The 15,735-nt window shown below is 37.2% G+C and overlaps 1 protein-coding gene across 1 annotated transcript in view; it reads right to left on the bottom strand.

Moving 5' to 3' along the window:
* LOC123251498 (microsomal triglyceride transfer protein) overlaps positions 1–15,735 on the bottom strand; it is a 78,447-nt gene that overhangs the window by 30,752 nt on the left and 31,960 nt on the right. The window contains exons 8-10 of the mRNA XM_044680764.1: positions 13,284–13,441; positions 8,706–8,874; positions 3,547–3,654 (exon numbers count right to left, since the gene is read on the bottom strand). Coding sequence (XP_044536699.1) covers positions 3,547–3,654; positions 8,706–8,874; positions 13,284–13,441 — 435 coding nt within the window. The remainder of the gene's footprint in view (positions 1–3,546; positions 3,655–8,705; positions 8,875–13,283; positions 13,442–15,735) is intronic.

Below are 15,735 nucleotides of genomic sequence, written 5' to 3'. Positions count from 1 at the left end.
TCCCCCTCTCTCCCTCTGTCTCTCTGTCTCTCTCTGTCTCTGTCTCTGTCTCTCCCTCTGTCTCTCTCTGTCTCGGTCTCTCCCTATCTCTCCCTCTCATCTCTGTCTTGGTCTCTGTCTCTGCCTCTCTCCCTCTCTCTTTCTCTCTCCCCCTCTCCCTCCCTCTGTCTCTCTCCATCTCTGTCTGTCTGTCTGTCTGTCTCTCTCTCTCTCTTTCCCTGGATTCCCAGAAAAGCTCACGTCTCACTTCATTTTCAATCATTTATTTCTTTGATGATATTCCTTACAACACTTCACTTGAAGGAGCAAACCAGGACTAAATCAAATTTAAGCTCACTGTTTTAAAACACTATCCTAAGACATTTTTAGGATCAGGGAACATCATCAGTAATAGGCAACTAATGTTTTGACATCTTCTGAATGTGAGGGATCGCATTTTTCACATTCAATGGGCTCAAAAACAAAGAGAATGTAAGTTTCTTGAGGATAGGACTTTTAAAAAAGTATGTTTTAATAAGTTGTTCCTGTCACATGGTAAATGTTTAACAAATGTTTATTGAATGGAAAACTATTTCTAAAGCAGAAATTGACTCAGTGCCTAAGTGCTCAATTACACACCATTTTAATGATATCATCAATTAATCAAGAAACATTTATTATGATGTGCTAGGTACTGTGTTGGGTGCTGAGGATGCAAATATTAAAAAATCAAACAAACCCTGCTCTCAGGGCTCTTACATTCTATCATTAATTAATGCATACAGAACTCCGCCAGACCTAACTAGGGTTTTGGAAGTTTGACTTAGCTTCAAAATGCAGATATTATGTATATTAGTTTTATGGTTTTTTAATCAATTTTATTTTCAGAATTGCATTCTTCTCTTCTCATCCCTAGCACACACTGAGAAAGTAAGAAAAACCAAACCTAATACAAATATGTGCAATAATCATCTGCTTCATAATAATATATATTCATAATTACACATAGCACTTTCTATATGCCTGGCATTATGCTAAGCACTTTACAATTACTATCTCATTTGATCCTGATTGTAACTCTAGGAGGTAGGTGTTATTGTCATCCCCATTTAATGGTTAAGGGAATTGAAGCAAACAGAGGTTAAGTGACTTGCCCAAGGTCACCTAACTAGTAAGTATCTGAGGCTAGATTTGAACTCAGGTCTTTCTGACTCCAGGCCTGTTGCACTAACGATCCCCTTGCCCAGAATTTCTTTCCCTCACTAACCTCTCTCAGAAGAATGGGGACTAGACTCAGATGTCACTGGTTTAAAGTCATCAGAGTCCCTCTACTGGTCCAAGTAGAGGATGCCCTTTAGGTACCTTCTCTGCAGCTCAGCAGCTCAGAGCACTAAAAGGTGCCATAATCAGAGTCAGTGTGCTGCAGAGACAGGATCTGAACCCAGGTCTTGGTGGCTCTAGGGCTGGCTCAATGGTCCTCTGCCTTTCTCAACCACCACTAGATGACATTAGAAAATATGAGAAGGGCAAATGGGACTTGGGTCCTGATTTGATTAACTCTTAGCTCTACTTGTAGTTAGAGCTGTGGGCTATTGGCTTCTTTCTGGGCCCTCTTCATTTCAAAACTCCACTCATTTAGCTGTTAACTAATAGACACCCCTCAGGAAGGGATACCTGGGAGTGATGTTTCTCTGAGAGGGAAAGAACAAAACACAGTGGAAACTGGCTTTGAACTTTGAACACAGACGGTAGGGAAAGGCCTTTGGAAAAATGACTTTTTTTGATGTTAATCAGACTGGCCTTTCAGCAATCCTTGGAAGACAACTGCTTGGGTTTATTTCCTTAAATGACACAGAGAGATTTGAATATAAAGGTTTCCATCATGAAAAAAATAGAGAATGGAAGAAAACACCTTGCATCACCATTGCTAGATGGAGAATTCTTAACCAAGAGATAGAGGAGATCATAAAAAAGAATACAGACCATTTTACAAAACAGAAAACTCAAAAAAAAACCTTTTACATGAACAAAACAGATGTGGCAAGGATAAGAAAGAAAAAAGCCAGTTTGGGAAAAAATATTAGTATTGCTGATAAGAATTTGATATATAAGATGTAAGAGAACTAATGTGTCATCATTAATAATCAGAAAAACACAAATTAAAACAGCTCTGAGGTTTTACCTCACACCTAGCAAAATGTCAAATTTTGGGGGGAAAAGCAGTCAGAATTGGAAGAGTGTGAACAGAGAGGTAAAGTCATATTTTATTGGCGAAGCTGTGAATTATTCTGAACATTCTGGAAAACAATTTGTAACCTGTGAAAAGAATTCACTGGACTGTTCATAGCCCTTGGTTCCATGTATATCCCAGAAAAGAAAGACAGAAAGATGCCATTTTTAATTAAATATTCAGAGCATACTTTTTTTTAATCTTAGCAAAAAACTAGAGAGTAGGTCCTCATCAGTTGAAGAAGAGCTGAATATACTGTGGTATACGAATAAAACAGAATATTATTAGGCTAAAATAAAAAAATAAATATTAGGAATTCAGATAAACATAAGAAGACCTACATGAGCTGATATGCATTAAAATAATAAGATGCACAATGATAAAAATGTGAACAAGACCCCCAATACTATATAAGTAGCCTGCCAAATCTTGGCTCTTAAGAAGAAACAAGAAAATGAACCACTCTCACTTTTTGTTTAATCTTAATTAGATTAAATACCTATTCAGCTCATTCTAACCCCTTTTGAATTCATTCGTAGGCTAGGCCTGCTGTGAGTAGTAGGATTAAGCAGTAGGACATAGTTAACATGGTATAAGGGGTAGGGAGTTGAATTGCTCATGGCAGGGGGAGAAGGAGGGCAATTTCTAGGTCAAATAGTAGGAATGTGATAGCCACTAAGAAGAATTTTATGGAAAAAGGAATAGATTGGGGATAGAGATGAGGAGGCCCTAGCAGATATACTGTGTCATTTAGTTCCTTTTACAAAGAAAGTTTCACCGGGTTGGTTCATGTGCATGTGGTGGTGTGGGAAAGATTCACTGTATTCAGAAATTATTATAATTTAAAAGAAGAGGAATCAGTAACATTTTAATTTTTTTTAAATGAACTGTAGATTCAAATCTGGCCTCAGATATTGCATGACCTTGGGCAAGTCACTTAACTCCAGATGCCTACCCCTTACCATTCTTCTGTCTTAGAACTGATAGTATTGGTTCTAAGACAGAAAGTAAAGGTTTTAAAGAAGAAGATGGGGAAAAAAATGAACAGAAAACTGGCAGACTTCCCAAGCAAATGGAGAGAGTTTATCATGTGAAACCAAAATGCACAGATCAAAGATGCATGTAACTTCTAAGTAATTCGAAGTAACTAAATAAAAGGTTTCCAGCATGAAAATGGAATTTCCATTGGGTTGACTTCTCATGAAGCCTTATCTACATCTAGGAAGAGAAATGTACTCAAGGCGCTACTTAGTAAGGCTGGGGTTGTAAACAAGATCAAACTCTAGTTGGATGATTGACAGACTATACAAGAAATCATCAAAATGACGGCCACTTACTGGGGCTTTGCAGGCTTCCTGCTGGCACAGTTTCCTGATGAGGGCACCAATGACGATGACAACTGTTTCTCTGATGTCATTGCTTCCAATGGGATTCTTGAATGTCTTCTGTTAGCCAGAAAGAAAGAAGTATTAGTGATACGGTTATATTTCTCTTTAGGACATCAACAGGTAGAGAAATATATATTCTGCTGTCACAATGAAATATTTTTCTCCTCCAAAATACTCAGCTCCACACTCTAGGACCCCTAAAACATTTTCCAGAACCCAAACAAGGGTGGAGCAGCTTGTATTTTGTCCCAGGGGTCCACCATTTGGAAGCCTCTGATGACAGGTAGCTCTTGAGTTCCTTCAAGAGGTAAAACCCACTGAAACTAGCAGCAGTAGGAGAGAAAAATTGCTAAAACACAACCTTAGAGGGCAGCTCAGTGGATAGAGAGTCAAGCCTAGAGCCAAGAAATCCTGGGTTCAAATCTGACCTCAAACACTTCCTAGACCCTGGGCAAGTCACTTCACCCCCATTGCCCAGCCTTTACTACTCTTCTGTCTTGGAACCAATACACACTATTGATTCTAAGATGGAAGTAGAGGTTTAAAAATAATAAAATAAAATAAAATACAGAACCAGATATGCATTTTCCTTCCTTAGGGGGCCCACCAAGTTGAGCTTCTTTCTGACCCAACATTTCCCAGTTCTCCCCCACAGTAGCAGCCTCATAAGCCAACATCTTGGGGTCTTTGTCTCCCCCAGTGGACTGATATCCCAGGGTTTTTCCCCTGGAGAGTCTGGTGTTCCTAGGCACAAGGTCTCGCTCTTTCTCCCTCAACCTAACCTGTTTGTTTTTTTGTTTTTTAACATTTATCTGAGGACACCTTTCGGGTAATCCATGAAAGAATATATTTTGTGGTCTTGTCCTGGGTACCAGAATAGCTAGTTATGGCCCTGAAAGCATCTTTGAACCAAAGAGCTGACTTATCTGACTTATCTAACAGTGCCATTTTGAGGAACACAAGGCCCATGAATGTTTCCTGACGACGAACACAATTTTTCTATTGTGAACTGAGATGATTTTATGAAATGATCTCTTTTTCTTAATTGCACCATTTATGGTGGTTAGTGAAGGAACACTACAGTCTCTCAAGAACTGAAATTGAATGGTGGTCAAGGGCATGCGTGCAAACCAGGACTTATGAAGAAGGAACAGCATAAAAGATGTCATCAAAAAATTAATGAATAATTTGGTCAATGGGCTGGCCATGTGGTAAGAGCAAGGAATAAGCCTGGGTTCTGTGCTTGCAGCTCCCATCACCCCCACAACACTCCCCCCATTCCCTGAACACTGAATCTCTCTTCTTATGGCCAACTGGTGGGAGAACATGGATAAGATCTGAGCAGGATGGGCAGCCAGAGATGGGTTGAGACCTGCATCAGTGGAAGGAACTTCTGAAGCAATGAAATCAGAAATCCATTTGAGTACTTGGATTTTGTTAAAATCATGTGAGGATATTTGAGTCCATACTAGATTGTTTTCAATCTGCTTTTTAGGTAGCAAGGAGAAGTAATGACCTAAAGTTTAGAAAATCTGTGTTAAAATTCAGCCTCAGATAATGTTAACTATAAGATCTTGGGCATATCACTTAACCTCTGTTTGACTCAGTTCCCTCATCTGTAACATGGGGATAATAATAACACCTACCTCTCAGGGTTGTGTCAATGTGAGGATCAAATGAGAAACTATTTGTAAAGTGCTTAATACAAAGCCTAGCACAGAGTAGGAGCTATAAAAGTGCTAGCCAACATTAACATTAATTATAATAACCCTGGAGTCTATAAACTTAATAAATATTGGGATAATTATATTTCAGTGAAATTGGTTTCCTTTGTAACCCTATACATGTTATTCTATGCATGTAAAAACATTATTCTGAGAGATTTCTGAACCAGTTCAGATTGATATTCATGCCTATTCCTCCTGACTTCTCCCTCTATTGTATAAATTTGTCCTCGTGTGCCACAATTATATGAAGTAATTTTCCCCATTCTTCCTCTTTCCCCCTCTCCCAGTGCATCTTTCTTTCTAATCCTTCCATATTTCTTTTGAGATCATCCCAATAGAAGAGTAATCCCACCTAGGGCTTCTTGTCTAATTAGACTCCCTCTAAAATATCTAGTGATGACAAAGTTCTGAGGGGGTCACATGCATCCCATCCTCATATGAAAATATAAACAGTTTATCTTTATTTAGTCCCTTATGATTTTTTCTCATGTTTATCTTCTGCTATTCAGCTCTGGTCTTTTCACCAGGAATGCTTGAAAGTCCACTATTTCATTAAATGTCCATTTTTCTCCGGTAGGATTATACTCAGTTTTGCAGGATAGGTTATTGTTGGATGTAATTCTAAATCCTTTGCCCTCTAGAATATCATATTCCAAGTTCTTTGTTTCTTTATACTAAATCTTGTGTGATCCTGCCTATGATTCCATAGTACTTGAATTCTTTCTTTCTTGCTATTTCTAGTTTTTTCCTTTTCATCTGGGAGTTCTGGATTTTGGCTGGAATATTCCTGAGAATGTTTATCAAGTTTTTTTAAGGAAGTGACTTTTCTTTTGACTTTTTCTTTGTCTTCTGGTTCTAAGTAGTTTTCCTTTAAAATTTCCTGAAATATAATGTCTTGGCCCTTTTTTTGGTCAAAGCTTTCAGTTGCCTACTGATTGTTTTTAAACCCTTACCTTTCATCTTAAAATCAATATTGTATGTTGGTTCCAAAGCAGAAGAGTGATAAGGGCCAGGTAATGGGGGTTAAGGGACTTGCCCAGGATCACACAGTTAGGAAGTGTCTAAGGCCATATTTGAATCTAGGACCTCCTGTCTCTAGGCTTAGCTCTCAATCTACTAAGTCACCCACCTGTCCCTTTACCTACTGATTCTTAAATTAGTTTTCCTCAATCTATTTTCTGGGTCAGTTGTTTTTCCTATAAGATATTTCATACTCTCTTCTATTTTTTTTTTAGTCTTTTCTTCTTGCTTTGTTTTTTCTTAACATCTCATAAAGGTATTTGCTTCTGTTTAGCCAATTCCAAATTAAAAGTTTTTATTCAATTTTTTCAGTAAATTTTGTATCTCCTTATACAATTCTAATTTAAAAAAAAACCCAACAAACTTATCTTCCATCTTAGAATCAATATTGGGTATTGGTTCCTAGGCAGAAGAGCAGTAAAGGCTAGGCAATAAGGGTTAGGTGACTTGCCCAGGGTCACACAGCTAGAAAGTGTCTGAGGCCAGATTTGAACCTAGGACCTCTGGTCTCTAGGCCTGGCTCTCAATCCACTGAGCTACCCTGCTGCCCTCTACAATTCTAATTTTTAAGGATTTACTTTCTTTAGTAATGATTTGTACTTGTTCTTCAAAGTTGGTAATTCTATTTTCATATTTTTATTTCATAGGTCTCCCATTTCCCTTACAACTCTTATTTTGTTTTTAAAAATAATTTTTTGCTCTTTTTTAAAACACTCTTCTAAGAATTCCTTTTGGGCTTATGGTAAATCTGAACTTTTCTCTGAGGCCTTTTTTGTAGATGTTTTCAAGTCATTGTCTTCTGTGTTTGTCTCTTAACTTTCCTGTCTCCATAACTCTTTATGGTCAGGTTATTTTTTTGTTTTTTCATTCTTCCAGACTAGTTCTTGATTTTGGATTTTATCTTAAAGTTGGGCTCTGGATTCCTTCCTGGGACAAATGCGTGGTTTAAGATTTTGTCTTTTTGTGTCCTTCTATTACTGTCACAGCTCGGTCTGAGTCTGCAAGTTTTTGATGCTTCTACAGTAGGGTAATCTAGGAAGAGATTTGTTCACTGCCCTCCTAGTATAAGCTCTGCAAATTCCTAGCCCAGGTTTGGATCTGCTGGATTATGTGTGGTTGAACTTCATTAGACTACTGCTGGATTCAGTTACTGTTATCCCATTGGAATGTTCTGTAGCTTGGAGAGATTGAAGTTCTTGATTCCCCTTTGGTCTTGGTTCCCTGCCCATGGTTATTCCACTGCAGATTCACGTACAAATCTAGAGGTTAGAATTGAGCTCCCCTCTGCTCTTGGGCTCATTGCCATATATCTGTTTTCAAAACTTGTTCCTTGCTTTGTACCTAGCTAGAACCTCTTTCACTTTTGACCTAGACCTGGATAACGGGTAAAAAGACTACCAGTTGGCACCCACTTGTTCCTTTTTCCCCTATTGATTCAGGGATCTCCTGGGATATTGTTCTGCCTGGTGCTTCCAGCTCTAGTGTTTAATCTCAGCCTCCTTATAATCCCTGAGCATTAGACTGCTCCCTACTGTTGCCACTGCTGCCCCTATGCCAGGGGTCGGCAACCTTTTTGGCCATGAGAGCCATAAATGCCACATTTTTTAAAATGTAATTTCGTGAGAGCCATACAGTGCTCACAGTGTGCGCTCCTGTAACAGTGCGCACTCCTGTAACAGCGCCTGAAAAAAAATTGACTTTATGGCTCCTGCAGAAAGAGCCATATCTGGCCCTCAAAAGAGCCAGATATGGCTTGAGAGCCATACATTGCCGACCCCTACCCTGTCCTATGCTTTTGGCTAGCCCATGTCCACAGCCCTGAAAAAGCACTTGCTGTAGTTTTTTGTTGTTGTTGTTGTTTTCCCCCCCTTGGCTTGCCCTATCAGAATTCATTCTGCTATGTTTTCTAAGTTGTTATAGAGGAAATGTGTTGAGTGAGCTGGGCAAAAATGCCCAGCTATCATCTTGACTCCACCTCGAGAGATAGGTCTCAAATCTAGGTCCTTTCCTTGATCAATCTCTTGGAGCCCCCTGGGATGAATCTCTAAGAAAATAAATTTTAGGAAAGACGTTAAGCTAAATTCATAAAGGGAGATTCCTCACCTCAAGGCCCTTACATCCCTGAAATCACAGGTCCAGTTCCTAAGCTTATGAAACACTCCAAAGGAGTTTTAATAAGAAGTTAGAAGTTGAAGACAATAAGCTATCAGAACAATTATCATATCACTTCACATGATCCTTGCAGTAATTCAGGTCTAATTTCATTCTTTGATATATGTATTGATTCTGTTCATTGCAGTAAGTGTACTTTGCCCCCACTTACTCCTTTCCCACAAATTCCCATTATCCTTTCGTACTTACAAGCAGAGCTTTTAGGAGTGCTTCATTGGGATGGGAAGCAAAACCACAGGCATAAAGAAACCGCTCTTGGAGAATAATATCACTTTCGCTTTTGAAATTCAGAAACTCCAGTATGGCTTCCAAAGAATCTGGCGTCTGAGCAGATGTTACAGCATCCACCAGTTGAGGTCTGTAAGAGAAAATTGTTTACTGTATTGGTATTCCCAGTACCTAGCACAGTGACTGCTTGCCACAGAGTGTCTGAATAACAAATGCTTCCCAAATAAATGAAGGATAACAGTCATGAATCTTCATTGTGGACACTAAAGAAATTATTTAAAAGCTCTGCTACACACAGAATTTGAATTTTTTCTTTCTGGGGAAATAAAAGCCATGAGGAAAAAGAACCTAATTTTCACCCTTTTCAACCAACACTATTGCCTATAGTCTTAGACATGCATTTTAAGTGCATGTCTAAGCCTTTATTCTATTGATTGATTATTTGCTTCATGGGTTATTCACAGCAAATTTCTTAATTCTAGGCCAGTTTCTTCCTTTGGGGCTCTCTTTCTTTTCCTATCTGTTCCAAATAATGCATCTTCACAAAAATGCAAACTATATTAGTATTAACTAATTAGCAAAGTAAATCCACTGGAAAAAAGCATCATGAGAAATTTTAAGATCATGATGAGGCAGTTAGGTGGTATAATGAATTATAACTCCTGACCTGGAATCAGGAAGACAGCATTTGAATCCTGTCAGTATCTTAGCAGCTTAAATCTCTCTCAGCCTCAGTTTCCTCATTTGCAAATGGGGATAAATGAAGATTTAATGAGATACTCTTAAGGCTTCGTCAACCTTAAAGTACATTATAAATGCAACCTATTGTTATTAAAAGAAAAACACGTAAAGCCCTTTGCCAGCCTTAAACATTATATAGATGTTGGCCATTATTATCATTGTTAAGGATTATCTGCACTCCCATATTCCACCATTAAACATGCATGGAACGCTGACAACTGAAAGCTGACACTCTCAGCCTTGCTCATTGCCTGTTCAAACAACCAAGTGTCCCTGCCTCCAATGCCTAAATATCCAGCTGAGTCTGTCCATGTGGAAGTAGAAGAAGGAAAAGTCCATGAGATTCAGAGGGAGTTATTCACTTTATAACTGGCAATTTTAGGAAAACCATTACATGCCGTGTGTATATTCCAGCACACAACCCACAGTAGGCTCTTTCCTAATAAATGTTTATTGGCTTGACTCCAATATATCGAGGACTTCGGATGTGGGGATGCCATTCAATATGGCTTCGATGGCTTAGACCCCAAAACTTCTCTAGTGGTAGAATCTTAGGGAAAATCTCTATGGGTTGGTACATATACTTAATACATTCACATAATGTTTGTTCTTAAGTGTGGGCATGTGTGGATGTAGATATGTTTATAAAATGCCAAATATATAAAAACATGTTTTGTTTTTTTTAAACCCTTGTACTTCGGTGTATTGTCTCATAGGTGGAAGATTGGTAAGGGTGGGTAATGGGGGTCAAGTGACTTGTCCAGGGTCACACAGCTGGGAAGTGGCTGAGGCCGGGTTTGAACCTAGGACCTCCTGTCTCTAGGCCTGACTCTCTAAAAACATGTTTATAAAATGCCAAATGTATTAAAATGTGTTTATAAAATGCCAAATGTATTAAAATGTGTTTATAAAATGCCAAATATATAAAAATGCATTTATATTATGCCAAATATATAAAAAACAAACAAAAAAAGGCTTTAAAGTTTTCAAAGTGCTTTTATATACAGAGATTCCTCACAAGAACTCTGCTAGAAAGGGTGGGCAGGGACAGTAATCCCCATTTTTCACACCAGGAAACAGATTCAGAGATGTTAAATGATTTGGTCACAATCATACGAATAGTAAGGGACAGAGAGCCTTGGTTCTTTTCAGCCAAATCTGCAGCATTACCGTTTTCTGTGCCACTTTCTTAAGTGTGGACAGTCAACAAAATGAATCAAGCCAGGTTCTCAGTCTTCAAGACTGAAAGATGGGCTCTGCTGGTCCAAAGGGTATCAAGCTGCCTCGCCCTAGGGAGACCCATAGCTAAGTGCCTCCCAGGCTTGGCAGATGCACCTAAATTGATTGGTGCAATACCATAGCACAATATTGCACAATCACACTTAGAAAACCTGCTTAGCCCATGATCTGGCCTTTCGTGAGAGCTTGTCTGACCAATGCCTGAATCAGTGCTCATTCGAGGCTGCAGAGGTCTTTTGGCCTAACTAACCTACGAGGTAGGTAGGGTACAGCAAGAGGCACTGCTGTCATTTATACAGAGGAAACAGAGGGTCAAGGAGGTTCATGAACTCGGTAGAGTCACATAGCCAGTGGCATGACAGAGGCAGGATTCGAATGAAAATCTAAAGAGTGTGAAGAAAGCTAGGGCCAGGATGTGGTGGCCACATTAAATTTCTACAATATTTGTCTATTTCTTTTTCTTTACTGTTAGGAAAACATCTTAGCTTATCACTGTATCTGAAAGTTCTAGCATTCAAGGGGAGTTCACTATATTTCATTTGTTCCTTATATCTAATTTCTTTTGGAAATATGTACTTAGAAATAAAATAACTATTTTAGTTAATAATATAAATGATATTTAAAATATTATTTATATTATTTATTATATTTATATATTATATATTTGATATATTTTGTTATAATATAATGCATATATATTATAACAAAAACTATATTTTATATATTTATATATTATAACAAAACATATAATATATATTTATATATTGTAATAAAACCTATTCAATATATTTAAATATCATACTATATAATATACTAATATGCACAATATAATGAATGATATATATGTTAATATATTCCTATAAAGTATAGAATAAGTATATTATAATATAACATGTGCTAGAATAATTATTATATTATTTATAATAATTTAAATCAAATATAAATATGAAATAAAATCAACTCATTAAATACATACACACACACGACACCTAGGTGGCTCAATGAATTGAAAGTCAGGCCTAAAGAGGGGAGGTCCTGGGTTTGACTCTGGTCTCAGATGCTTCCTAGCTGTGTGACCCTGGGCAAGTCACTTAACCTCCACTGCTTAGCCCTTACCGCTCTTTTGCTTTGGAACCAACATACAGTATTGATTCTAAGATGGAAGGTAAGGGTTAAAGAAAAAAGGAAAAAAACCTATTCATCTACTGTCGATAGATCAATGATTTTATGAACATAGTTAGGTTTCAGGCTAATGGACCAATCTGATATCATTCAAAGACTGAATAGGTGCTAGGCAGTGAGAGATCTAGTGACTGGGTTGAATTATATATATATATATATATATACATATCTGTATATTTTATTTATTTTCTATTATTTGTATATATTATGCCACATATTATACTAATATAATGATGTTTCATTATATTAATATAATGTATTTATATTATATATTATCATATCATTATATTATGTTATTATAACATACTATTTTATCTAATGTGTTATCGTATATGATATGCTATATTATATTAATATATTATCTATTATCTATAATTATTATACAGTTTGAATTTGAAAATTAAGTCTCAATAGGGGGGAGAAGATGGCATCTGGAAAAGTGATCTCACTGACATGGGGAACTAGCAGATGAAGAAGGGACATTCGTCAACCATTCCTTAGCTGCCTTTTTGTCCCATAAGTTCCTTCATCTCTTTTGGCCTTCTCAACCTGGGACATTCCTCCAGCCCTTGTGCCCTTCCTCCTAAAAGTGAGTTCCTGCAGGAATCTCCATTTTAAGGAAGGAGTCACTCTTCTGCATTCTTTTCCCAGTTCTGTTTCTATGGACTCCCCCATTTTTTCACCATAACCTTTTCCCTTAAGGGCCTTTTCCCTTTCCATTCTCGACAGCTTCTTTTAATGTTTTGTCTTCCCCCATTAAAATAGAAGTTCCTTGAAGGCAGGGACTGTTTCATTTAAGTTTGTATAGACAGTGCCTACTGGAACATTTAACTTCATTAAATTCTTTTTCATTAATCCTTCCATGTCTTGAATTAAATTACATTTTTTCAACTGAATTCACCTTTTTTTTTCCCCACTAAGATTGAAAATCTTTTAAGATCTAAATAAAGTTTACTTAAGGCTTCTAGAATACAATATCAATAATAACAAAAGAAGTACATATCCAACGTTCTTCTGACTATTAATCAATCAACATTTATTAAGCACCTACTATGTACTTGCCGCTAGGTTAAAGCCTTTTGCTTGTTTCCCTGTGTACAAGGACAGGACTAATTTCTGTTTTACATATCCAAGTATTTCCCATCAAGATTCATTGCTATAGCACAGTTATTATGAAATTCTTTTCTGGTCAAATGATTCCATATTTTTATCTTGTGGTATAAAATTGTGATAAAAGTGCCAAACTAACCAAAATTGCCAATGGTTAATTTTGTTTTCTGTCCAATTCTCTGCTTACCAATAAACCAAATAAAAAGCTTCTGTACAGTTTCATTTTGACTTTAGGAAAGCATCAGATAATGTGCTTCAGAGACTTACAGTATTTCTTTGTTTTCACTTTTGAGAATCTGAAGAAGCTCCTCTTTCTTAGCTGCCCGGAGGTGATGAATTAGGTCTAAGAAGCTTCTGGAAGAGTCAGCTTTGGCCAGGTTGTCAGGCTGTAGTTGCTTTCTTGCACTCTGCCAGAACTCAGAAAGCTGAAAAACATGACCACTAGTCATTTTTTTCCCACTTTTTAAAACGTTTTAATTAATAAAAAGGAGGCAAGAAAGAAAGATCATCCAAATAACTTGGCAGAAAAGGAGATCTGGGCCAGCAGATGAGACCCACATCTCCCAGAAAAAGATTCCATGATGATACAAAAGAAATAAATTACGTTGTTCAATATTATTTGGCATATTATCTAGTGCCTTCATTGTGATGTCTCATTCTCAGAATCAATTATAAAGGGTTGATTATTTTTCCCTTGAATAAATTCTATCTTTTAGTAATATGAGTCAACATGCTAGCAAACTCTCTATACCCCACAACATACTTTTGTTATTGTCCACGATTATGGTGACCACATACATTGGGTTGTCTTATCTTATTAGATCATACATTCTGTCATGGCAATGACCATGCTTAACCAATATTACTGTCCCTAATAGACCTACTATAGTAGTCACTCATTTATAGATCACCTTGTTGTTTAATGGAGATTTAAATTGAAACCGGGACTTTATGATTAAAGTAGAAAAAGGGTGGAACTTGCATTTATGCCTAGATGATTTGAGACAGAAAAAAATCTGAACTACTTTTGTTTTTCTGAATGAACTTGACAATGGCCACAAGGTATCTGTCAGTCACTTTAATAGTGACCTGATATTGGGGTAGAGGGTGGGAGAAGTGAGACATAGAAAGGCTGCACAGATAATAATAAAAGGCAATATTTATATATATAAACTTCAAGGTTTGTAAGATGTCTTATATACATTATTAATTAATAAGCATTTCTTGTATTTATTAAGCTATCAGTTTGTTGACATATAATTAGGCAAAATAGTTTCTACCAAATCAGATATGCACTCTATTGTGAATTCTCTTTCTTCATTTTTGATTTGACGAAAATGATTTTCCATTCTTTTCAGATTAGTTATGTTTCGTTATTTCATTCTTTCAAAAAACTGGCTCCTAGCTTTATTTATAAATTCAATTCAATGGTTTGTAATCTCTTTTTTGGTTTTCAGAAGTATTCTTTTTAAAATTTTTAAGGGGGGAGCAGCTGGGTAGCTCAGTGGATTGAGAATCAGACCTAGAGACGGGAGGTCCTAGGTTCAAATCCGGCATCAGACACTTCCCAGCTGTGTGACCCTGGGCAAGTCACTTAACCCCCATTGCCCACCCTTACCACTCTTCTGCCTTGGAGCCAATACACAGTATTGACTCCAAGACGGAAGTAAGGGTTTAAAAAAAATTAAAAAAAAAATTTAAGGTCCTTTTTTTAGTTATATGCCTAACCCATGGATTTATTCTTAAAAGGTCCAAATTTTCTCCTAAAATATAACTTAGGCTGTATCCCTAAATTTTTAAAAATATTATCTCTTTGTTTTTAATTTCTTTAATGAAATTACCTATTTTTCAGTGACTTGTTTGTAAAGGTAGGGCCATAGCTTGTATTAATTACAAATAGGCTTTAGAGTAAGTGCTAAAATGTCTTTAGTTGCATAAAAAGCACAATTAGAAAAGTCAAGGAAACTTGGACATGCTCTGGGAATTGTCTACAAATTATTAAACAGTTGAGAAGGGATGGGATTCCAGAGACTGAAATGTATATAGAGTTGTAGCTGAAACTCATGAAAAGAACTGCCCGACTGGTAGGGAAAGAAAGGTCCTGTCTAGGTTTTCTTTCCCCTCCCACGTTGGTGGGAGGAGGATTTTGTTAAACCCCTTCCCACTGGGATCTTAGCATGGTAGATCCAGAAAAAAAGTGGCAGATCTTCCAAACCAAGTCCTAACTGGCATCCCTGAATTCACTGTTGGTGTTTTCATCACCAAGAACCTGGATCAGACTAGAGTCCTGGCTCTTCTACAAGGGGCCCAGCAAAGAGACCACAACCCACTTAAGGGGACGTTTATGAAGACTTCACAAGAGGGAGAAAAAGACTTCCTGCAATGTACCCTTTTGTTACCTGTGCAGTATAAGCCTGAGCCTACTTTCCCCTGAATTCTGTAGGGACTGGAAGGAAGGTTTTATCCCAGATGTTTTGTACCAATTGACTTCACTGGACCATTTTACTAAATACATCTTTCTCAAAACTATTTACTAAATGGATTCTGAACTGAAAATCTTAGGGGGCAAGGGTAGCAATGGAAGCTTAAACCAGTGACATTGCAGAATGATCTCTGATCCTTCAGGGTTACCCCTAGAATCCTGAAGAGTATCCCAACTCATCTATAAGGACACCTCAGAGCTTATATAAACCACTTGTTCTTTAGTATTAAATTATTT

The sequence above is a fragment of the Gracilinanus agilis genome, chromosome 6 (genome assembly GCF_016433145.1).
Source record: "Gracilinanus agilis isolate LMUSP501 chromosome 6, AgileGrace, whole genome shotgun sequence".
NCBI classification, from domain to species: domain Eukaryota; kingdom Metazoa; phylum Chordata; class Mammalia; order Didelphimorphia; family Didelphidae; genus Gracilinanus; species Gracilinanus agilis.
The sequence above is the reverse complement of the archived record's forward strand: the minus strand, read 5'-3'. Positions and strand labels throughout refer to the sequence as shown.